General features: G+C 40.2%; 5 protein-coding genes across 5 annotated transcripts; 2 read left to right on the forward strand and 3 right to left on the reverse strand.

Annotated features, from left to right (window-relative positions):
- Window positions 1-582: 582 nt before the first annotated feature.
- Window positions 583-4,416, reverse strand: PCYB_141730 (hypothetical protein; the record flags this gene model as incomplete). Its single annotated transcript, XM_004224644.1, has 6 exons — window positions 3,227-4,416; window positions 2,467-3,193; window positions 1,985-2,302; window positions 1,367-1,793; window positions 873-1,092; window positions 583-667 (listed from the first exon to the last, which is right to left on the reverse strand). The coding sequence occupies exons 4-6, from the start codon at window positions 1,791-1,793 to the stop codon at window positions 583-585; spliced, it is 732 nt and encodes a 243-aa protein (XP_004224692.1). The 5' UTR covers window positions 1,985-2,302; window positions 2,467-3,193; window positions 3,227-4,416.
- A 2,212-nt stretch (window positions 4,417-6,628) lies between these two features.
- PCYB_141740 (hypothetical protein) lies at window positions 6,629-9,072 on the reverse strand (the record flags this gene model as incomplete). The annotated part of the gene is made up of 2 exons (XM_004224645.1): window positions 6,629-8,789; window positions 8,933-9,072. The coding sequence occupies 2 exons, from the start codon at window positions 9,070-9,072 to the stop codon at window positions 6,629-6,631; spliced, it is 2,301 nt and encodes a 766-aa protein (XP_004224693.1).
- Window positions 9,073-11,610: 2,538 nt separating this feature from the next.
- On the forward strand, window positions 11,611-13,194 carry PCYB_141750 (hypothetical protein; the record flags this gene model as incomplete). The annotated part of the gene is made up of 1 exon (XM_004224646.1): window positions 11,611-13,194. One exon carries the CDS (start codon window positions 11,611-11,613, stop codon window positions 13,192-13,194), a length of 1,584 nt encoding a protein of 527 aa, XP_004224694.1.
- Window positions 13,195-15,228: 2,034 nt separating this feature from the next.
- Window positions 15,229-15,699, forward strand: PCYB_141760 (transcription factor; the record flags this gene model as incomplete). Its single annotated transcript, XM_004224647.1, has 1 exon — window positions 15,229-15,699. A coding segment is annotated over exon 1 (456 nt), but the record flags the coding sequence as incomplete, so codon positions are not given.
- Window positions 15,700-16,690: 991 nt separating this feature from the next.
- On the reverse strand, window positions 16,691-23,336 carry PCYB_141770 (carbamoyl phosphate synthetase II; the record flags this gene model as incomplete). Its single annotated transcript, XM_004224648.1, has 2 exons — window positions 16,691-18,205; window positions 18,283-23,336. A coding segment is annotated over one exon (5,052 nt), but the record flags the coding sequence as incomplete, so codon positions are not given.
- Between the last annotated feature and the right edge of the window lie 2,139 nt (window positions 23,337-25,475).

A 25,475-nucleotide genomic window follows, 5' to 3' on the forward strand; every position in this document is an offset into this window, starting at 1 on the left:
ACGTATATAATAACCTTTTTTTTTAAATTAAAAAATTTGAATTTGTTTTTTTAATACAATTAATAAAAAATGGTTAACCCTGGAGGGAAGGGGACATGTGTGCATCTCCCTGTTTGGCATACAATTTTATGTGTTGCCCCCCCTATGCAGGATGCACACCTTTCCGTTGAACACGGGTTTAAAAACATCATTTGGGAATTGAGGGAATGGTGGAATAGTTCTGTGTTACGGAGGGCGTGCAGGCTCGATACTCGACCTTGTCGTAGGGCAGACAAGGCCAATATGATTACAATGGACGTGAAAATGTAAACACGGGGGGTACACAAACTGGGAAGAAATTCAGTAGGACGCCTGCCCCTATATACACATGCATATATCATGTAGGCACGATGGAAGAAACTGCTACTAAAGTGGGCAATTCGAAATTTATGTGAAAGCTCGGGGGAGCTCTCTCCTTAGCACTACATGTACACATGTACATACGTGTGCATTTTCAAAGGCGCCTTTTTTTGGATTTGCTTGTGGGTCTCCATTTTGCGCACTACTAGCCTCTTTTTTTTTTTTTTTTTTTGTGTGAACAAATCAGGCATGCGAAGGGTTATCCGAGGAATCGTGCAGTAGGACATATTCTCGCGCTGAACTTCCAAACCGTAGTATATCAGTTTGTCTGCACAGTGGGGGGAAAGGAAAACATTTATGTGTTATCACCTCATAAGAGGCAAACATTCGGGGGGAGGTGGACGATCGCCACTTTAGGGAGCCACAACGAGATATAACTCTGCGGGGCAGCTCTTTAACAGAGCTATCGCACGAAGGGACGGTACACTCCTCAGTGTTCCCAGCAGCCTCCCTTCGCCGCATCTCACACTTACCTCAATTCGTAGAACTTGTTCGGCTCGATTAGGTCGTTATTCAAATATGACCCATTGGTGCTACTCAGATCGAGGAGAAAGGGCAGCACTTCGCTTTCATGCTTCTTAAATTGTATTACCGCGTGCTGCTTCGATATGGTAGGGTTTGCCAGCTTTATGTCTACCACCAAATCGTCCTTTCCAATTAGGTAGCATGATTTGCGGTGTAAGTGCAGTATTTCTGCGTAAAGGAGTGGGTGGGGGGAGAAATAGTGTGCCATCTGTTTGTCAATGAAGTAACGTTGGTGAATCACCAATTGGGAGTTACTCGCACGGAGTCATGTTCACCGCTTTGTTATTCCTTTATGTGTGCTCTCACCACACATGTGGCTGCGCGCTGGTACGTATTGTAACCTCCTCGCCTGTCTCACTTGGTGTACCCTTTTGGAGAGTACATCCCAAAGAATACCCTCGCTGTTTTTTTTTTTTTTTTTTTTTTCACCATTTCAGCTTACCCGCAGGGTCTTTCGTGTTCGCATTGAGGAACACGTACAATCTCCACTTCTTATCCGGAAGCTCGGCGTCTATACTTTCGATATACTTCAACTCTACTCCATTTTTGTAGTTCTTGTCCTGTGCAAGTAACCCCGAGGGGTTGAAATTCGCCTCTTCCTTAGGCTCATTTTTATTTGTTTCTTCCCCTTCTTCAGCATCTTTCTGCTCGTCTTTTTTTACATGAACTTTCTCTGAACTTTTACCCCTCTCGTGATGGTCGTAACTATGCATATCATCCTTATCCCTGTTGCTTCCTCTTCTTTGTTTGTCTTCTCTGTGACGCCTGTGCCGGTTATCATATTCGTTATTCCGTCCCTTGCCCCTTTCTCTACTGCTGTCATAACTGGGGAACTCGCTACGATCAGTGTCCCTGCTTTCTCTGGACATTTTATTTTTTTCCTTTCGGTAATATTTTTTTTTTCTTTCCCATGCTGATTCTTCTTCATTTGTGTTTGATCTGCTGCTACTACGATTCTTGCATTTTAACTTTTTGGAAATGTGTTCCCTTTTGCGTCCATCGTCTTCCTTCTGCATGCGCTCCGTTTCATCGGCATGCCTTTTCCTCTTTCCATGGGATGTCATTTCCTTTTTCTGCCTCCTGTGTTCAGATCGCCTATTTCGAATGGCATGACGCTCATCATCCTCTTCATCCTCTCGGTCTGCGTGGCGCGCTCGGCGTCCTGGGCGATCGCAGCTGTCGCGAGCATCGCGACTTCGGCCACGCCGTCTGCTTCGACCACTACGACCACTACGATCACTACGGCCACTTCTGCTACGTCTGCCCCTTTTGCCGCTCCTTCCTCTTCTGTCACTCCTTCCTCTTCTGCCGCTCCTACTTCTCCCACTTGTGTTGCTACTTCGGCTCCTGCTGCCGCCACGCCCCCACCTCTCGGCATGCACTGCGTACTGCTTACGCTCTACAGTTTTTCCATCCATTTTGAGCCTAGCAATTTTTTCATACTTATCATAATCTGCACCTTTCTCATGTTTCTGGAATTTTGCATAAAATCCAGTTTTCTCCTCCCCTTCAAACTTCCCACACTTTTCTTCTTTGTACTTTTCATTTTCGCGGCAAGAACATCTTCTGCCGTTTCGCCATGTTTTTCTCCATTTGTTCATAGCTTTCCGCGTTGGTCATACTGTGCTCGTTCTGGTGCTCTTTCTCGTGCGTATTACTATGTTCCCCGGTGAGATCTTTTTCGAGGCCATTTTTAAAGGCACTTCTAAGTGCATTTTTGGAGGAAGATTGACTGCCACTTTGAAAGGCAAATTTGTGGTCCCTTTTACAGCGCCCTTTTAGCCCCTTCTCTCGGTTATCCGGCTTGCAAATCAAGTCTCTAATCATTCTGTTATCCAGCTGGCAAATAAAGGCATTAATCATTTGTTCATCCGGCTGGAAAATCAAGTCGCTAATCATTTGCTCATCCGGCTGGCAAATCAAGTCGCTCTGCTTTCTGTCATCCGGCTGGCAAATCGAGTCGCTCTGCTTTCTGTCATCCGGCTGGCAAATCAAATCGCTCTCCTTTCGGTCATCCGACTGGCAAATCAAATCGCTCTGCTTTCGGTCATCCGACTGGCAAATCAAATCGCTCTGCTTTCGGTCATCCAAAACTTCCTGCATACGTCGGAGAATGAATGCCTCTTCCTCTGTTATTTCCTTTTCCCCTTTTTTTCCGATATCGCTTATTGACTCGTCGCACGAATAATCAGTGTCACAGCAAAAACTTTGATTGTATATATTCAGAAATTCCTCGTCCTCATCCTTAGTAGCTTGCATATTTTGGTTTCTTAAAAAACACAAGCGTAAAAATTCGTTGTACCGCGCTCTGATGTCGTTTAATGCGTCATCTGTATTTTCTGCACTGTCTGTGTTGCTCACGCTGTCTTCGACATTCACGTTGATTGCATTTGCTGATCCTGATTCCCTATGGGTATTATCATGTAAGGGAGACTCCTCTACGTTTCTTTGCGAAGCGCTTAGATCTATATGTGCAGTGGCATTCTCACCCATGGATTCCCCTCCAGACAAATTTTCATCGGCGCATTCGCCCTGCGGCACCACTCTGTCGACCTCTGCGATATGGTTGTATATTGCGATGTCGTCATACATGGAAAATTCGTTGTGAGGTGCCATTCCGTTGGGAATTACCATTCTGTTGGGAACTTCCATTCGGTTATGAACTGCCATTCCGTTGTGAGTTGCCATTCCGTTGTGAGATGCCATTCCGTTGTGAGGTGCCATTCCGTTGTGAGGTGCCATTCCGTTGTGAGGTGCCATTCCGTTGTGAGCTACCATTCCGTTGTGAGTTGCCATTCCGTTGTGAGTTGCCATTCGGTTAGGAACTGCCAGTCCGTTGGGAGCTACCATTCCGTTGGGAGCTACCATTCTGTTGGGAACTTCAATTCTGTTGGGAACTACCATTCCGTTGGGAACTACCATTCCGTTGGGAACTACCATTCTGTTGGGAACTACCATTCTGTTGTGATCTATCAGTCCGTTGGGAGATGCCATTCGGCTGTGAGTTGCCATTCGATTATGAGCTGCCATTCGGTTGTGAACTTCCATTCCGTTGTGAGCTGTCATTCCGTTCTGAGGTACCATTCCGTTGTGAGCTGCCATTCCGTTGGGAACTACCATCCTGTTGGGAGGTATCAGTCCGTTGGGAGCTACCATTTGGCTGTGAGCTGCCATTCGATTAGGAGCTGCCATTCGATTAGGAGCTGCCATTCCGTTGTGAGCTGCCATTCCGTTTGGAATTACCATTCTGTTGGGAACTTCCATTCTGTTGGGAGCTGCCATTCCACTGTGAGCTGCGCCCCCTCCGTTTGCCCAGTTAGGACAACATGGGACATTCCTGTTGTTCATTCCACTCACAAAGGGATAAGCACTTAATCCATAGGTGTTGTCCCGTTGTTGCAGCGGTCCAATACACTGTAGGTATTCGTTGCCGTGAAATCCCTTCGAAAGATGTACCCCACTGTCGAAGTTTACCTGATAAATATTCTTCATCTGATGTTGCACATTAATCGCTCTACAACGTGGACATTCACACACATGGCTTATTCCATTTGCTCTACTCATATTGCAGTAATCTCTCTCGCGATTGCAAGATGCTGGGGAGAGAGTTATTCCCGCAACATATCCTACCCCTTTAAATAAGCCGTTGCGAAGAAGACACTCTTTTTTTCCACCGTTACGTTTTACGTGTTTTCTCTTATGCACTCTCTTTTTTTCAATCATACGTTTTTTACATTTTCGATTAATTTTTATTCCCTCTTTTCTCATGCTTATTTTTTGTTTGGACAGTACATTATTTCTAGAAGCATCACGTTTGCCTCTACGCAACATATACTCAGGTTGTCCTTTGCACTGTACGTGCGAGGGGGTAGTTTTTCTCTCATGTGAATTGTGTACGGCGCTCATCACATGTGTATGCATGTTAAGAACACGATGAAAAGTGTAGAACTCTCAACTGTTATTACAGTTTTTTTATTTTTGTTACTCTCTTATGTATGCTTGGGCAAGGCGTACACGTGAGGGAGGAGGGTTCAACGGTGCTTGGCGTAGGGTGTGTTGCCTGCCTAGGTGTGTATGTACCTCGCAGCGTAGCCGTCAGTGTAGCTATCAATGAATCTCTCAATATAGCTATGTATGCATCTATCTAAGTATCTATTTGAGCATCTACCAGTCCATGCACAGATAGGTGCATGCACATATGTATCTACCACGTATGCACCAATCTATGAATGCTTCTCTCTATGCACGCATCTACCACTGTAAGTAAGCATCTATCCATGCAAGCACGCGACGAAGGAAAACACTGAGAATGAGTAAATGTTGCTTTGAGCGATATCACTCCTCTGTTCCGTGTAAGCTATACTGTTGGGTAAAAATATTCTACACTGTTTAAAAGGGGGCAACAGCTACTTTGTTACTTATTTTGTGTTTAAAGTTTTAAATAAAGGGTAAACGTTAGAATTTTGAAAAGAAAAGTTAATGGGGAAAGTGAATGGAAAATTTGAATGGGAAATCTTAATGGGAAATCTTAATGGGAAAACTTCAGTAGAAAAAATTTCGTAGAAAATCTTTCATAGAAAATCTATCGTAGAAAAACTTTCGTAGAAAAAGATTAATAAAAAACTTAATGGTACACGCTTAATATTAAAAATTTAAATTTAAAAATGATGAAAAAAGAAAACTCTAAAAAAAAGTATACCTAACTTGAAGGCTCAAAAAGGTGTACGCCTTTTTTCTTTTTTTTTCTCCATTTTGTCCCTTCAATTTCGGCCAAAATAAGTACGTCACCCATCTCACAAAAAAATATTAAAAAGACAAAGGCCGTTCCCACAAGCGTGACAAAAGGGGACCATAAGCTTTGTAAAAACTGCATGTCTTTTCGAAAAAAAGGAAAATTTTCTCTAACATACGTGACAAAAATATTTCACCTCTGTATTTACATTCGACGTTGTTAGGTGCAACATATTCCTTTTCGCTTCCGTTCCCTGTACGCCTTTTTTTCTGAAGGCAATTTTTGCACTATTCGGTGCTAACCATTTCTGCTTGCTTCTGCACTTGCTCCTGCACTTGCTACTGCACTTTCTACTGCACTTTCTACTGCACTTTCCCCTGCACTTGCTACTGCACTTTCTACTGCACTTGCTAATGCACTTTTCCCTGCATTTGCATTTTCTTGTGGATACTTTTTTTTTCCCCATAGGCATAAAAATGCTGACCACTTTTACGTTTTCATTCTTTTGGAGACATTCATCATGGGGGTGTAAAAAGGCGTACAGCGCGAACCGCAAGCCGCTATGCACCCCTATACACGTACGTATGTGAATGGCTAGTTTACCTTTTTTTTTTTCTCTCTCTCTCCCCTTCTGGTCAATATTTGCGTCTGCCACAGGATGATACCGCGAGATGGGTTCATCTCTCATTCGTATTTCAAAAAGTGCTTCAGCGCGAAGGGGTGCCCTCTACAAGCGCGTCGCTCTTCAAGGGATTTACACCTCGCCATCGACGGGGGTAATTTTCAAGCACATGCGCGTCGCCGTAGAGAAAGCAGGTATGTACAGAAGTCCGCACGTGGGGATGTCCGCACGTGGAGACATACACATGTGGAGATGTATGCATCTCCCCATTTGTGCATATGCCCATGTACTTTCGTGCCCACACGTGAATCGCGGAGTTCCCGGCGCAGGCCGACTGCTACGCCCCGGCCCTAGGGAGACGGTAAATCGGGACCGCTGGACTTCAAAAAGGCCTGCAAGTACCGCATATAACTGACAATCTGCGAGGCGTACAAATCCATGTAAAAAATTTTACTCTGTCGAATTTTTGACAAATCTTCTATAGGCTTAAAGTCATTATTTACCAAAATAGTCCTGTCAATGGCATTAATATTCTTCCTATAAAATTTTATCATCTCGATTGGATTATTTTGAAATTTATTGTCCCGAATGATATTAATCGTTTTCTCAATCTCGTCATATTTAGAGTCCAGCAGTTCGATATAGTTTATGTTTTCCCTCTTAAATGTATCCATGTAAAGATCCAGCTGTTCGAAAATTTCTTTCTCCTTCTTTGACAGGTTATTAGTGATGTACCCTATTTTACTGTTCAAGTCATAGTAGCATTCGCTTAGGGTAAGAGACCAATCGTTTTTAATATCTTCCAGCGATTCATAAAAATTTCTATTTAAATCGTTTATTAGCTCATTTATAATTTCGTTCCATTTTATTAAGTAATTATTTAATACCGTTATGAATGCCGTGTTTATATTTTCAATGTTACACTCACTTGTGTGTACTCCATTAATTGCACATTCGGAACAGAAGCATTTGTTACAACATGTGTGACAGAAATATTGGATTGGGTAATTATAATGCTGGCTGCATCTGATATTCTCGATCGTTGTGAAATTTTTACTATTTATACTTTCATCCTTCAGGATCATATTGCTGTCAATTTTATGTGCTCCTCTGCTTATATCCGTTATGGATATTTCCCTTTCGGAATTGTTGTCCGACGAGATGGAACTCTCATTGGAGCTAACATCTACATGGGAAACTGTGCTGTTCGACAGAAGGCATGTTCCTTCCTCTCCCTCAGCTTCCCCCGTTTGATTCTTCTTCTTACCTCGTACAGGATTACACGCGCGCTTCTCTGTTGCACGAGGTGTGCGGCGATGCTTAGCGCGATTCTTCCCTCGCTTCGCTTTCGCACGAGACTTTCCACTTGCCGTTCCGCCTTTGAACCCCCCTCCGGTGCGGGCTACTGACCCTGTGGTCCCCTTTGCGGAAGAATTCTCACTGTCATAGCTGCTTCCATTTTTCATGTCCTCCACCAAATCATTCAGCTTCTTCGAAATTTGGATCCTCTTTTTCTTCGTGTCTTCCCTATCTATAATCTTCTTCTTTCTCTCATAAAAGTGATTCTCATCATAGTTGTCAAAATCGGAGTTATCATCATCGTACACTTTGTAAATGGCCTTGGAGTAATTATCTCCAAATTTTTTTTCTCGTAAATTTTCGTCTACGAATTTATTTTCCGAGCTATCTCCATCCGTATCGTGCAATATTTCAATGTCTTCCTTCGTTATGTTGAGGAATTTTTTTGGCGACTTTACAATTTTTTTAAGATGTAACCCTTTCTTGTTGATTTCATAATAATCATGACTTTTCTTATCCGTAAAATTTACCTTATTTATGATATCCTCCTGGTGAATGCTGCTGCAGCATTCTTTGCACAGATACTCTACACAGTCATTGCAGTACATCACTGCTTCGTTCAATGAGCACACGTTACATATATACGAATATTTAGCCATATCATCTGTATTCTCGTCTAAATATCTGTACATGTTACTTGAGACTAGTAGCTTCTTCAAATCCTCATTTTTAACAACATCGCTGTTTAGCGTATCGTTAAATTGAACGCTCTTTTTTTTAATATGGTCTTCACTAATATTCCCATTCGGATATTCCCTACTTATGTTCGAATTGAAAAAAAACTTGTGGACATTCAAAACGTCATGGGAAAATAACCCAACCTTTGTCAACAACTCAATCGTGTCTAGGGTAAGTTTATTCTTAACATTACATATGTAGCATGTGATGTAACCTATTTTTTCTTTTTTGAATAGTTCACTTAGTTTGTCATTATCTATTGCGCTGGCTACTCCTTTGGAGTTTAAAAAGCATTCGCTTATTTTGTGATTTCGCGACCTCTTCGTCTTTTCTTCTTCCTCTGAACATGCCTTCATGCATTTTTCGTACTTTTTGTGGAGTTGCTCGCTGGCACAAATTAGGCAAATTAAATGCTTGCATGAGAAAATCAGGACATCCTCCACGGCTCTTCCGCAGCTAGCGCATCGGTATGTTCTGGCGGGAGGACAGAGGAAACGGGCGTTTTTTTTTTTGGAGCAGATACACATATTTTCACACATACTTAGGAACACACGCAGATGCACACGCGCGTGTGTTTCCATTTGGCCTCTTTCTCATGCCCACTCATGAAGTGTTACTTCTTCCTGTCGGCGGCATGCAACTCCTTTCCTGACTCTTCTTCCCCTTCCGTGCACTCAGCACTCTGATCCTCTGACCCGTCAGAAGAGCTCCCGCTTTTGGAATGTATATCTTCACTAGACTCGTCCGTATAATCCATCTTGCGCATTTTTACAATGAAAAAAAAAGAATTATTTTTTTTTTTTTCTTATTTAAATAATCATTACAAAGAGAATACAGGGTGTGTGGGGGAACACAAATGAAAAAGGTGCACCAATAAACAACGCTACGCAGGGGGAGAGAGTAACACGAAAAAAAAAAAAAAATACTCACTCATCTGCATAAATACCAACTTCGTTCCCAAAGTAAACACAAAAAATGTTCAAGTATAAAAGGGCACAAATTATCGCAGGCGAATTCTTCCCCTTCTTCGCGTGCACCCAAGTTGTCTAACTTTGCCAACTTCCCAAAAGGAAAAAAGAAAACAATCACGCACACATGCGTTCACCAAATTGTTACAAAGGCCTGAAGCAGACACGAAACGAAACATGCGTTCTGAAGCGCAGAATTTTTCTGGGGAGTGGGGGATACCATGCATTTCCCCTCTTTTTAATTCATCACGCAGGGAACGCTAATGCGCAAAACGGAAAAAAAATACAAATACCTTATACATGCACGTACATATGCACTTGCATGTACAGTGCGGTGCTGCGCTTCCTTCCCTTTTTACGCCCACCAAGTTGTGGTATCTCTTTCAAAATGCTTCGCCATTTGTTGGGCGCAAAATGGCAGGGCACTTATGGACGCGGGCGATAAACACAAAAAATGATGAATTCGATTTTAACACTACTGTCATGATATAGCATGTTCATTTTATGCCTCCTCTTCAGGAAGTTTACTTTAAAATAGGGGTTATTTTTTTTTTTTTTTTTTTTCCAAATGTTATTTGCAAGGAATGGCTCTTTTGCATGCGTAAATTGGGATAATCGCGCAGCATGCATATTTTCCCCGTGCCGTGTGTACGGCCTTGTTTGCGATTATCCCCACACCACGTACACATGTACATATATACATAATCATATGCACACTTCCCCCTCGCGCGACTGCTTGCAAAATTTTTTCAAGAGGAGCTCATTTTGTTTTCATTTCCAGCGCATTACGCATGTTTAAAAATTCAGCATGCACATGTACCCCTGTGCCTTTTAAAACAATGGCATACTGTCAATTCTTACTCCCTTCTAAACGCACGGCTGTTCAGTTTTACTTCGCCTCAGTTCTCCTTTCTTTTTCCACTCGATAGGCACTGTGCTCATTTTTGAGAAATCCGTTTGATTACTAACCCGCACTCACTGTGGTCTACACCTCGGATATCACTTCCCCATTGCAGCGCGAAATGATGGCGCGCATGCATTTCCAACATTTTAGCAGTTAAACGGAATGCAATTTTCGCATTACAAACTTATGCATGCTGCATACTTCGGTTTGATTAAAACATCGCTGTGAGGGAACCTCTCCGTGAGCGCGCTCGATTATATGCACGCTCTTCCGTACACACAGCGCTCTACACAAACGTGCCTCTACACACGTGCCTTTATTCACACACACCTCAACATATATGCGCCTCTATAATGCATTAACCCACATAATGGCGTCCCCGTAGGTTCCGCACTGAATCCCCTCATCCTTCTCCCGATATAAACAACTTTTTTGTGAAAGAAGGGGAAGAAATTCATACGAACACATTAGTATGACAATGTGGAAAAAAAGCACACACCGCTTTTTTTAATTCCACCCCTACATATCCTTTCACAGCTGTTTTGTAATTTTTTTTTTTTTAACATATATGGTGAAATCTTCTTTGTTTTGTTCTCACATTCTCTCTAGTTTGTTATTCATTTAATTGTTTAATTGAGTTTCTTTTTCTTTTCTTTTCTTTTCTCCTTTTTTTTTTTTTTTTTTTTTGTCCTATTAACCAATTGTACTAATTCAACTCTGTACACACTACCCAACTGTCAATTTCCGCAGACGTACAGTTTGTGAAATATCCCGTCGCGGGCTAATTTTTCAGCGCATAAAAATCTCATGTCAGTGTAGAAAATTCCTTCGCAATTTTGTCACTGGCCATTTTGGCGCATTTTGAAAAGGAAAAAAAAAAGGAAAAAAAAAGGAAAAACTGAAATGCATTTTTGTGCACCATTTTAGCGAGGAATTTTCCACGCACTTTTTCGCGTGTGTTTTCCAGCACGGTGGGAGTCTTTTTCCTTTCCTCTGTTTCTTTTTTTTCACCATTTTTCACTATTTCTCAATATTTTTCACTATTTCTCATTGTTTCCAATTTTTTCCTGTTTTTTCTTTTTTTTCCGCCGTTATGTCCATTTCAGTCCAATTTTTTTTTCGAGTCATCCAACTTTGTAAGCGGCAGGGGAATCAGATAAAAACTCACAGTAATAGCAAGCGAAACGCGAGACATTGGGACAGGAAATTTGGGGAAGGTAGACGGCTGAAGAGAGAGGAGTACGCGTAATGCATATGTGTACAGCGTGTGAGCAATCATACTACGCATCCACATAGCGCATTTGCCTGTGCATGTTCACTTGTGGCGTCCCTGAACAAGCGCTGCACACAGCTGAGTAAGGTAAGCCCCACACGCCCGAAGACAGAGTGGTAAAACCCACCCACCCCAAATGCAGAAACAGAAATGGAAGCAGCCAGCAGCTATGACAGAAACGATACATTTAAAAGTGCAAAAAATAGGTCTACAAAAAATAATAGAGAACAACAGGATGAAAAAAATAACAGCAATTTATTGACTATATATTCGTTCATTAGCAGCTATGTATTTAAGGAAGACATGAATTATGACGAAAATGACAGCAGGTATGAGTTGCTAGAGAGCCAAGATTTGGAAAATGAAAGCTACGAAAAGAAGGTCAGTTTTAGTGAGTATAACGAAAAGGTGTATCGGTATTACAGAGGCAGGAGTGGAAGCGATCAGGCAGGAGAAGTGGAAGACGAAGAGTATGAATATGATCATGAGGAGGAAGATGAGGAGGAAGAGGAAGGTGAAAGGGGGGAGGATTATGAGGAGGAAGACGATGAAGAGGGGGACGATGAGGAAGACGTAGAGGAAAACCATGAGGAGGATGAAGAAGATGAAGGCCATTACCATGGCATCTGCGCTGCGGACAGTGACGTGCATGCAGTGGCCAGCGCAAATGAAGAAGACATAATCGTGCAGGGAAGAGTCCCGCGTAAAAAAGGAAAATCAAGGAGCCGCAGAAAAAAGGGAACACCACGCACGAAAAATAATATGACCTCTATGAAGGACACAAAATACAGAAATAAGCTATACAAAAAGGGGAACAAAAATAAAATCCATAACGTAAATGAGGACTCTATGGAGGACCACAGTAATGGTCCCATCAAAAGGAACATTAACAACATCTCCAAATATTTCATGCTTTCTATGGATAATATAAACGAGCAAGAAAATATTTTTAAAGATGAAAAACAATTATCCAGACAAATGTCCTACTATAACGATGCGTACTATTATACCTCCGAAATGATATATAAAAATAATAAGCGGCACAAAGAGAAACTCGCATTGTACTTGAGATTAATGTCTTTGTTTGTGAACATAATGATTGGGATTTACCTGATAACACACTTCCCACACACGAATAACGAATTCGAAATGAACTCGCAAAATAGTCACTCCAAGGAACACGAAAATTTAAAAGAAATTATTCGGAATAGACTAGACCCTGCTAAAAATGGTGCACCTGCAACATATGGGGATAGCGCGGATGCGCATATGAATGCACTGACTAGCCAAAATGAAGTGTTGAAAAATAATGAAAAAAAGAGGAAATATTTGGACATTCTCTTTAGAGGCAGTTCCAAAGCTACGGAAAAGGAAAAGGAGTCCAATTCGGCTTCTCCCTGGAATGATGAAAACATCGTGGATAGTACAAAGGAAGATAAGGAGGCTGTCTTGGTACGGGGCAATTCTTCCAATCCCGTAGCAAAAAGCAGCAAAACAAGCGCAAAAGAAACTCCCCAAGTTAATAACCAAATCACAGAAATAGACATAGTAAATTTAATCTATGATGAGTACATAATGCACTACATTTATATGGAAATGAACAAAATATATAAATATGCAATATATTCATTCTTCGGAGAATTGCTAGTAATATCTATCATTGTATTTTCACTATTCATTTTAAGGATCATTATAAAAGATAACAATAAATTTAGTGTAATCCTAACAATGTAAGGAATATTGTACAAAATATTTTGCTACATATTCGCTCACTACGTGTTAGTTATGGGTCTGTATATCCTATCAATTTACTACAATATATATGTAAATAAAGATATACATGAATATAATTTTAATTTTTTTTGTTACCACTATGTTTGTAATAATCTCCATATACATTTACTCATGTTGTTTTACGCATTTCAAAATATCATTTTCACCATAAATGATGCATTCAATTGTATCAGAATGATGTTTATAATATTCAAACATGTTATCGTTAGAATATATGAAAAAATTACGTGCAAAAATTTTATTACATTTTACGAATTAAAAGAAGATAAATCCCCCTTGTCTTTAAATTGTATGAAAAAATTTAAGAAGAGATGCAACATGAATAATAAGTGCTGTCGAGATAAGACCTGCGTAGAAATAGACATCGATGAAATTCACGAGTTGGACTATGACAAGAGCCAGCTGCCTTTCCCTAGCCTACATCAGAAGCCTTACTGCAAGAACTTAGACATCAAGACGTATGAGCAGTCCCTCCTGAACATGCGCAACCCCATCTTTAAGTAGAAGCGCCGTGCGTGCAGGCGGTCACAAAGGGCGCGAGGAAGGGGATACCCCACTGTCAACCATACACCGCCGTGGCGATGGCCACCAACAAATGTTTTCCCCTTTTTTTTTTTTAATCATCGCTACCCAATTTGGAACACTTTTTAAATTTTTAAGGCTACTATTATAAAGCGCATAATTTTTTTTAATTTTTTTCGTCTGCTTGGTTGTTCATAACGTACTTCCTCTCTCTCTCTTTCTATCTTTTTTTTTTTTTTTGATGCACGTTATTTATGGCCCATTTATTTGGATACTCCCCTTTTTTTTTGGTAATTTTTAATCCTACAACTTTGTTCCCATTTTGCTCTCCCCCGCAGTTTGCAAATAATTTTGTTTTAATTTCCCCATCACATGTGTGCGCATGTCCACCCACACAGGTCTGTCTCCCTTTCAGCCTTTTCTCTGTAGCCGCTTGCATCGAATTTGGCTTCACAAATTTGTATGTACGCACAGGTGTGTAGCGGTGTAGCGGTAAAGCGGCATGGCGGCATAGCATCGTAGCGACCTTGCAGCGTAGCGCCGTGTATGTGTGCCTGCGCGAGCTCCCCCCGTGAATGAACCTTCAAGCCCTCCCTTTTTAAGAAGCTAAGCGTAGCGAGAAGGCAAAAAAAAAAAAATATAATAAATAAATAGCGCTGTAGTGAGGCTGTAAAGGTGGTATCCCCCTTGAGAGCCCACACAATTTCGAACCAATTTGCAATAGCGCTAAGGCGAAATAGAGGGAGTGGAAAAAAAAAAAAATAAAATTTACGATTTACCAAATTGTGTGCAAAATGGGCAATCTTGGCCTAACCCACATCTTCCCGTTGAAACGCTATACCCTTCGCTTCCCCCCCAAGGTACCCCCCCTCCCCTCACGTTTCATGCAAACCGCATATTTTTGTTAAGAGGCTAAAATGTACACATAAAGGGAATTTCCCCCCGCGTATTATTTCTCTCTTTGACCCTTTCAACTGTCAAAATAAACGCGCACACGTAAGAAGACCCTTTTCACGTGAGTATTCCTTCCCATGAAAAACGTAAAAGAAATGTGTCACGCCATTTAAGTTCGCTATTTCCCTTTCGTGCGCATGCTTGCTGAATGGGGGCGAAGACATATGTACGGATTCGCGCCTTTCCCCCTTTAAATGTCTTGTCAGCTTGTTTTATTGTTTTATATTTTTTCATATTTTTTTATATTTTGTTTTATTTTAATTTTTTTTTTTTTTCCCGAAACGCGTGCACGTGTGCTTATCAGCCCGCTTTTTTATTCGTTCGGATAAGATAACACGAAAGTAAATAACGAGACAGTGTTTGCATCACTCAGCATACGGGTCCATATATAACGATTTATTCTTCACCCCACTCCGCTTCTCCTAACGACGTATGGTTTTTTCGCACCATATAGTATATATACCCCCTTTGGGCTCCTCACTCACAACACTTCAAAAGGCCTTCACAAAAACATGGAAGAAGAACAAGAAAACACAGAAAATATAAATATGATCAAAGAGACCATTTTTGGTTTACCCAATAGCGTAATATTGAAGATAATACATAATAACATAAACTTGAAAAATTACAAAATAAGGAAAGAAGCAGTTACCACTTTGGGACGATGTTTGTCCATGTTCATTTTATACATTACTGATGGAGCATTGGAACATTGCGAAGGTGAAAAGAGAAACACAATTTTCGTTCGAGACATTTTAAACTCGCTAGACGATTCGTTATTTCTCGATATACACGATGAATTAAAGAGACAAATAGCCATTCAAGAAGAAATTCATAAAAAGGAAAGCGCCAAGGAGGCTAAGAACTCTGCCAAGGCGGATACCGCAAGTGGTGCAGATAATGCACAAGGCGAAATGAACGACGCCAACAAACAGGACGACTTGGACATACTGCTGCAGGCTCTCGAGTGATAAAAAATGTGAAACACATCCCGTGAAACAGAACCAAGTGAGTGAACTGCTGAAAGTTGTGAATGATAGCAGTCAGCTAAAAAATCGCAGAAACACGGTTTGTTTTTTTTTTATTCCTCCTCCTTTTTTTTTTTTTTGTTTCTATCAAATTTTTTACGCACCTATTTAATACCCTTTTTTATGCGCATCTACAATTGTATATGTATACTTGCCAAGGGGGTGACCGATCCCCCTTACTCGGTTGACATTTTGAGCAGTTCCAAAATTCGCCTACTACTTAAAATTTGTTATCGCGAAGGATGTTTTTTTCCTTCTGCTTGCTACTCGCTCACAAATGTTGTGATAGCGTGTGTTGGAAAAAGAAAAAATAAGCACACATATGTGAAAATATTTACATATATGTATTTATGTACGTATGTACAAATAGGCACATATGGATATACATATGTATATGCATGGATTCGCCCCATGCGTGAACACGCCAGGAGCGCGGGAAATGAACACAAATGTGTCTGCACTGGTTGGACTTATAAACACACGCACGCACAAGCGTACGCGCAACATTGGGGCTAAAAGTGACAGAAGGATTAACGTGTTGGAGTGGGGCATTACACAACTGGGTGAAGAAAAAAAAAAAGATGAGCTATTTCGCAGGCAAAGCAAATTTGACAGCTAAAATGGGGGATATATATCTTGCACGAACATGGTACCCATTTGGGGTTCTCCGTAGGGTCGAAAATGTTTGCGCTTATTCTTTTTAAAATGTCGCACTGCGGGAGATGCTGAAATGCCGCTACGCACGCAATTCCGCAGGCAGAATCGAGCATACACATTTGTGCGTACCCATTTGCGCATTTAAGCATGTGGGCAGCGTGCACCACAACTTAAGCAAGCACCCGCAACTTTCGGCCATTTGCCGCTACTTGGCGCTACTTTCGGCTACTTTCCGCTACTTCCCGCTACTTCCCGCTACTTCCCGCTGCTTGCCGCTACACCAAACTTATGTACTCGTCGTAGCTCTTAATGGTGTAGAAGGGCTTCTTCTCCTTCCTGCGAGAGAACTTCCTGTACAGGGAGTCTATAAACAGCGAGGACAGCTTCATGTTGGTTATCAGGGGCACCTGGAAGTCCGAAGCGAGGCGCCTTATCTTATATCCGTTGGAGCTGACTTTCGTTTTGAGCGTATCCGTAATGTTGATAACCATTTCGACCTTATGGTTCATGATCAAATCAGTAATGTTTGGCATCAAATTTTCTGAGCTCTTATTATGCACTCGGATGAGTCTCTGATGAAATTTCGACGCCTTCGTAACGTTAAAGGATTCGAGAAATTTTGAATAAAAATCGTACGTTCCTTCGGTTGCGTAAATGGTAAATCCCATTAGGAAGAGCAGCTGGAAAGGTTCTTCAAAGGCTAGCTTATTGTTTAAATTTTTAATACTTATGAGGATAGATTTTTTCGGCAATTTCATGCCAGTAGCTATCAAGGACTTTAGCAAAGCTTCGTATTTGTTGAGACCAAAACATGCCACTTCCCCGGTGGACTTCATTTCTACACCCAAGATGCAATCCGATCCGTGCAGTCGGTTGAAGGAAAATATAGGAGATTTCACAGCAGTGTATTCTAAATCTATGAGGGATATATTAATAGGCTTCACGTCATAACCCATTAAAATTCTGGTAGCTAAATCTATAAAGTTCAGATTTAAAGCCTTCGAAATGAAGGGAAAGGTTCGAGAAGCCCTCAAATTACATTCAATAATTTTTATTTCATTCTGGTGGCAAATGAACTGAATGTTAAACGGTCCAGAAATGTTCAACGATTTGGAAATTTTTTCCGAAATTTTTTTTATTTTTCTGTGTGTTTCTACGTAAATATTTTGTGCAGGAAGTATCAGAGTAGCATCTCCTGAATGCACACCTGCATTTTCGACATGCTCCGAAATGGCGTAGTTGATAATTTTTCCATTTTTGCTCACACAGTCAATTTCTATTTCTTTCGCATTTTCAATAAATTTAGAAATAACAACAGGGTTGTCCTTACTAACGATTGCCGCTTTCATGAGAAAATTTTTTAATTCTTCAAAGCAGTTTACAACTCTCATGGCGGCACCGGAGAGGACATATGACGGCCTCACCAAAACGGGGAACTTCACCTCATTGGCAAATTGTATAGCTTTCGAAAGTTTGGTAAATTTATTCCATTTGGGTTGATCGATTTTTAAAGAATCACACAAGTTGGAAAATTTGTTTCTATTTTCGCAACAGTCTACACTCTTTGCACTTGTCCCTAAAATATTAACACTATTTTTGTACAAGCTGAAAACCAAATTGTTGGATGTCTGTCCGCCGAACGCTATTATAACTCCGTGGCTCTTTTCAAAGTTATAAATAAATTTGATAACTTCTGTGGTAATTTCGTCAAAGTACAATCTGTCACTTTCGTCGTAGTCTGTACTGACCGTTTCTGGGTTGCAGTTTATCAGGATTGCCTTGTGGTTTAACTTCCTAATCGTTTTTACACAATGGATTGCACTCCAATCAAATTCGACTGAGCTTCCAATTCGATAGCACCCACATCCTAACACAATAAAACATTTTTTTCTTTCTCCTTTTCATTCCTATCATGAATTATCTTAAAACCGATATCGTTAAATTTTTCACTAAAGATGTTTTCATTTTCGGAATATATGGATGATCCTTCTGATTCCTTCGAGGAAAAAGTGTTGTACGATTCTACATAGTCATCGAAGAGGTCATTATCTGTGCTGCATGTGTACACGTCATCCACCCCATTGTAATAAGCATCATCATCATCATCAATGTCGTCATTTTCTGCATCACTTGATTTGGTGCAATTGCGCAAGTAGGACAATTCGGAGAAGCAGTCGCTATTTCTATCATCACAGTTTATGCCATTGCTGTTCAGTTTGGTCTCCCTCTTTTTGCTGCTACTTCTTCCTTTGCTGCTACTTCTTCCTTTGCTGCTGCCCCTTCCTTTGCTGCTGCCCCTTCCTTTGCTGCTGCCCCTTCCTTTGCTGCTGCCCCTTCCTTTGCTTCTTTCCCTTTCGGCTTTATGATGATGGAGCTTGTCCCCTTTGGCGCTTTCCTCTTTCACCGCGTTGGACTTACGGCCAGCATATCGCGGGACGTACATAGGAATGGAATCTTCAGCTGGGGAAGTTGCCCCGAATCGTGCTCCCATTTGTCCCGATTTCACAACAAAGCCACGCTGCTCACAAGGCAGACTGTCATTACTGTCCGTGTACTCGCTATTAATTAACTCTTTCATTTTGCTCATTTTGTATTCATTATTGTACACGGAATCCACTAAGTAGTACAGATTTCCTGCTTCCTTACTATCTGAGAAATTCTTTTTCTTCTTGGACAGATAATACGCGTCTCCATTTTTGTTCGTCATTTCTTCATCCGATGTGTTAAAGTTTTCCAAATATAACTGATCATTTGTCGAGTGCGAACTTCTATTCGAGATGTCGTCTATTTTGTGGTTCATTAGTACTTCCCTATTTTGCAATTTCTTACTGCATTCATCTTTGCTTGTGTTATTTGCACTGAACTCTTTGGTGTGTTTGCTGTCTCGCCCTTCTTGTGTGGCACTTTGGGGGTTGTTATTTACCATTGTACTCCCCGCGATGTTAAGACTATTGGGGAAGGAAACATTATTTGTATAATTTTTCACACTAAATACATTCGTTTCGTCTGACCCTATGCTCTTTTCCTCTTTCCCGTCTTTACTAAGCAGTTGATTGGATGGACTCGCATGTACATTCATTTGTGCTCCCTCATCGGTAGAAAAGGGACCCTCCTTGTTAGAATCTTCAAAGGGGGATGAATTCACCATCTTGTTGTGCTGACCTACAGCTCCATCTACCTTTCTACTCATGACAGTCACATCTACATCATTGCCAAACGCCTCACTATAGCCATTCTGATCATAACCCATCTGCAGCTGTTTCATCGCTTTCTTCTCCTGCATCTCAATAGAAATATGAGGGTACACACGGTTTCCTGCCCTATTCACCTTTTTCCCGGTACTCCCTAAAGGCAATTTCTTCTTCCTCTTCATGTTCAGAGGCAACACGTCATGCTCCACACCTTGGTAAGTCAAATACAAATAATTAGTCAACGCTGGGAACTCAGCAGATAGGGTGTCAATAACTTTTATGTGCGGATGTAGACCTATGCTTTCTCTATACCTCATCACAACCGCTTCATTAACCTTCGGATTGTTAAAGGAGAGGTAATGAGCGATTTGCTTGTCACTGAATCCGTGCTTCTTAAAATATTTCAAGTCATAAAAGGAGAGCTGCTCCAACGATAACGTTTTTAGCCTATTCTGCAGATTAAAAATGTTGTAAAACTTGTGCAAAAACCAGTAGTCTATATGGGTCAGTTCGTGGATTTTTTCCATAGGGATGTTCAAATGAAAAGCTTGGTGAATTGCATCTATCCTTTTTGGAGATGGGTTCTTCAACTCATCCACAATTTTGGCCTCATCCCAATCAATACAGTATGTGTTACTGAACCCTAGGTAGTTATCATCTATACATCTGAGAGATTTTTGTATAGATTCTTCAAAGGTCCTACCTATAGACATAACTTCTCCTACACTTTTCATACTGCTATTCATCGTTTTGGAGGCAAACTCAAATTTGTTTAAGTCCCACCTTGGAATTTTTGTCGTGATGTAATCAAGGGAAGGCTCAAAACAAGCAGTAGTTTTCTTCGTGATACTATTTTTTAAGCTAATCAAATCGTACCCAAGAGCTATTTTAGCAGATATGTAAGCTAACGGGTACCCTGTAGCCTTTGACGCTAGTGCTGAACTTCTGCTCAGTCTGGCATTCACCTCGATAATGCAGTACTCCCCCGTTTTAGGGTTAATACCGAACTGAATGTTACATTCCCCAATAATGTTCAAGTGAGTAATAACCTTAAGGGCTATTTCGCGAAACTTATAATATTCATAGTTACTCAGAGTCTGAGAAGGAGCAACGACGATGCTGTCTCCTGTGTGGATACCTAAGGGGTCTATATTTTCCATGTTACAAATTGCTATACAATTGTTTTTGTTATCTCTTAACAATTCGTATTCTATTTCTTTCCACCCTTTTAATGACTTATCGATAAATATTTCATTATCCGTTTGCAGGAATATTTCTTTGCACTTTTTGACTAACTCCTCTTCGTTATTTATGAAGCTACTGTTTAGTCCTCCTAGGGAGAAGGTCGTGCGTACTAAGATGGGGTACCCAATTTTGTTAGCTACTTCAATGGCTTGTTCTACATTTTTAGCACTTCCATACGGTGCTATAATTTCATTAATTTCTCGCAGCTTTTCTGCGAACATGCTCCTATTTTCTGTTATCAAAATGGATTCTAGGGATGTCCCCAAAGCTAAGCAATTATTTTTTTTTAGAATTTTTTTCTGCTCCAACATGAGTGCACAATTCAGGGCGGTTTGCCCACCAAAGGTGCACAAAATGAAATCGGGTTTTTCCTTTTTGATAATTTTTTCCACAAATTCGCAGTTGACGGGTAAAAAATATACCTTATCGGCTAACCCTTTGGAAGTTTGCACCGTGGCAATATTGGGGTTCACTAAAATTACATAGATGCCACACTCTTTCAAACTTTTAATAGCCTGAGTGCCTGAGTAATCGAACTCTCCTGCTTGCCCTATACATAGTCCACCGCTGCCCAGCAGAAGCACTTTTTTTTTTATGTAAATTATGTTATGTCCGATATGTTCTCGAAATTCTCTTTTTTTGTTGAACATATCTATGAGGAAATTTTTAAAAAGGAAGGAAGTATCTTCTGGTCCATTATTTCCCTCAGGGTGAAACTGGACACTGTAGAATCTTCCATTTTTGTGGGTAATGCCTTCTACCGATTTGTCATTAGCGTTGACGTAGCTAATGGCTAGCTCCTTTCTTTTCAATATACTTTTCTTCTTCAAACAGTACCCATGATTTTGCGACGTTATGTAACATTTGTTATCTACTAGTTGGATAACGGGTTGGTTTACCCCTCTATTCCCGTACTTCATTTTGTACGTCTCGCATCCAAGAGAAATTCCCAGTAGCTGATTACCTAAACAAATGCCAAATATGAGCTTATTCTTTTGTAAGCTTTTCTTCAATGTTTCAATTAAAAAGTCACATTTTTTTGGGTCCCCTGGACCGTTAGACAGTAAAACTGCGTCGTAATCTATGCTGTTATAGTCGTAGTAATACGGCACAATGATATACGTCAAGGGTAGGTCTTTGCCATTTTTCATTAGATTCTTTATTATACTATTTTTAATCCCGCAATCTACAACGACGATAATTTTTTCCGTGTCGAATTTTCTCTTGTTCACAAGCTTGAGAAATTCCTCCTGGTTTAGTTTTTTTTTTACGTACGTAGAGTAGTCGTTATTAAGGTTGAACGTTGCCTCATCCTTCGGGGCACTACGCTCACCTCTTCCGCTCGCGGTACACTCCTCGTTGCCGGCATCACTCAGTCCACTCCTTTGCAGACTCATCTCCACGTCGTAGTGGCCATACTCGTCCACATTGCCATCGTGGAAGAAGGAATTTTCCTCCAAGTCTATCAAATATTTATCATATTCGCATGCACCACGTAGGTTAAAAAACGCATCCTTCTTCCCCCCATTGGTGCAATACTCCTGGTAGCTACTACAATGGTCAATATTCTCATCTGATGAGGTCAAAAGGTTCATTTTGTCCCTTAGTAACGAATGCTCATTTGAATTTTTGTTAGAGTCCATTTTTTCGAATGAAGAAACACTTTGGTAATTATAGCTATTGCATTTCGTAAGGCTATTATTACCATTTTCCTTCTCTTGTTCTTCTGGGGAATAATCATTAGCATCATTTGTCCCTTTCGAATTTTCTTTACTTTTACAATTGTTGTAATAATTTACTTTCCCCAATTTTATAACTCGAATAAAGTGATTACATACATATTTGATGGTATCGATCTGTCCTGGGTCAAATAGGCTTATTTCTTTATATAGCTTATTTACATTTTTCGCATTTTTATAAATGACGATTTTCCCTAACATGCTACCTTTTTCTCTCAAAATTTTTGTTAATGCTCTGGTATCTATTCCACCTATACAGGGCACTTTATACAACTTCAGCCATTCACTTAGTGTGATGCACGAATTGTAGTGGTACGACTTTTTTGTGTACTCACATATTACTAACCCTTGGATTTGTATTTTATTGCTTTCGAAATTTTTCACCAATCCAAAATTATTATGATGTACTTTTTCCACACCATAATTTCCAATTGAGGGGAATGTTAATACGAGTATCTGTCCAAAGTAACTAGGGTCCGTTAAAGCTTCTGGGTATCCAACCATTGCTGTGTTGAATATAACTTCTCCCGTTACTATATAATCTTCATTTTCAATTTTACTATTCTTAAATAACATATCCTCCTTCAGATATTTTTTTTTTTCGAGCACTTGGTTCGAATTACTTCCTTTCGTGTCTTCCCTCTTTGCAGTAGCTTTTTCTTCTTCTTTGCACCCTTCGTACCCAACACTGTATCCTACAAACTCGGTGTCATCTTCGAGAATGAGCTTCCCCACGGTTTTGTAATCTGTGCACGGGATGCAGGAAAGAAGGTCGCACGGGTGTGTTTGTGGGAGGCGTGCAGACATATGCACTTGGAAGCACACAATTAGGCAGCGGCACACTCGCCAGCGCAGCGTGGTTGCGCTGCTGTCGATGCGCACACGCCCCTATCTATGCGCATACACCCCTATCGATGCGCATACACCCCTATCGATGCGCATACACCCCTATCGATGCGCATACACCCCTATCTATGCGCATACACCCCTATCGAACTGCATACATCCCTATCGAACTGCATCTTGTGCACTCCCCCAATTTTTAGTTTCCCACATATCTACATATTCTCAAATAGATGTGTGTTCGCTCTGTGCAAACGTACCGTAATCCGGCCAGAATTCCGTGCTCATCATTTTGTTGAAAAGGGAATTAAAAAGTTAAGTTCAAAAAAAAAAAAGGGAACAAGGTGTTAAAGTATGAAGTGAGATGCTTCTGACTTTGCAAAATATAAACTACTGACAAATTGTTTTGGCACATACATGTTCATATTTACAAAATTAAAACTGTGAAGTATAGGAATGCAGTACATTAAGAAAAATAAAAATAGGATGCAAAGCAAACGTGTTTTTTTTATTTTAATATGGTAAAAAAAAACAGAGTTAAAAATAATATGCTTAAAAAAGCACGGCTCTGTTGAAGCAAAGAGCAGTTATAATTAAAACCTGTTCTGTGCTTTGCTCCCTGCTTTATTTTTTTGTCATCTTATGTTATTCTGCAGTGTTTCGTTATATATATTTTTTCTAATGCCTTCACATAGTTATATATATATTATATATATTATATATACATATATATATGAAAGGGCTGTTGACCCTTGCATCTACGTGTACTTTTTTGTACAATTTTGTACAGCTCTGTACAGCATTGCACTATTTATTTGATGCTTTTGATACTTTTTTTTTTATAAGTTCATTTCGTGGCGACTTATGCGTATGTATAAGCCTATAACGTGCGAAAAAAAAAAATATTTTTTTGCCCTTTTCACTTTCCTTTTTTTTTATGCGTTTTGCTTTAACATCTGAAAGGGGGGAACATACATTTCAGCAATTTGGGCTTCTACTGAATGTTTTTTTTTTCCCCCCTTCATCCAGCCGCACTTAATCGCAAATTTATATGGAAGCATTGCGCCAGAGGTGAAGCATTTTCCGGTGCGTAAAATTTGTATATACATAAGCGCATACGTTATATGCATACATTCACGTCGGAACCAATATATGTATATATATAAGCAGGTTCTACTTTTTTAAAAAATAAAGGCCGTATTCAAGTCTTCACGTGGGTAAAAAATACTCTATGTAGTGCTGACTTTTCCATTACCGAAAATATGTAAAATATATATCATCCCATGGGGGGTTTATTTGTAAAATTTTCAAAGCTTACAAAAATATTGTTAACCGTTTTTGTGGCATATGCTTTTTTTTTTTTTTTTTTTTTTTGGGGGGTCCCCCCAAAGCACCATGACGTATATAATATAGTAAGTGAATAGAAGGCAACGATTCAACTCATCCGTTTTCCTTCACGGAAATGTAAAATTAAATTCCTTTTCAATTGAAAATTTGCACAAAAATTACATTTTTACCCGTGTCAGCTTAAACAAATTAAGTCAAAATTTAGAACAAAGAATGGTTTACCAATATGTGATTAGATGGGGCTAAAAAATCGCTCCATATATGTGCTCACAATAAGTGAACATTTGCATTTAACATTTATGCTGAGTAATTTATCCGTTTTCGATTTTTCGAGGAGAACTTTGGGGCCACGTACTGAAATAACCCCTTTGCCGTTGAAACTGGCAACACACGGCGCGATGCTCCTGACCAATCATCACCACACAAATTAAGTAAGCGCATATGCACTTGCCTGTGCATACATGTGTAATAGGCCACATGAAACGTGTACCTAAACAGGATGTTTAATGTAAAAAGGAAAAAAAAAAATTACACACAAATTTGCAACAGGTGTTAAAAATTGTTCCATAAAAAAGGAAGCCTTTCACGAAAAGAAAAAAAAAAATTCTTCAACAGTGAAACGTAGAACTGCGAACAAAATTTATACTGAGGTGAAAAACAAATATCCAAAGCGGTGTTTTCCCCAAATGGTGAAA

This window comes from Plasmodium cynomolgi, chromosome 14 (genome assembly GCF_000321355.1).
Source record: "Plasmodium cynomolgi strain B DNA, chromosome 14, whole genome shotgun sequence".
NCBI lineage: Eukaryota > Apicomplexa > Aconoidasida > Haemosporida > Plasmodiidae > Plasmodium > Plasmodium cynomolgi.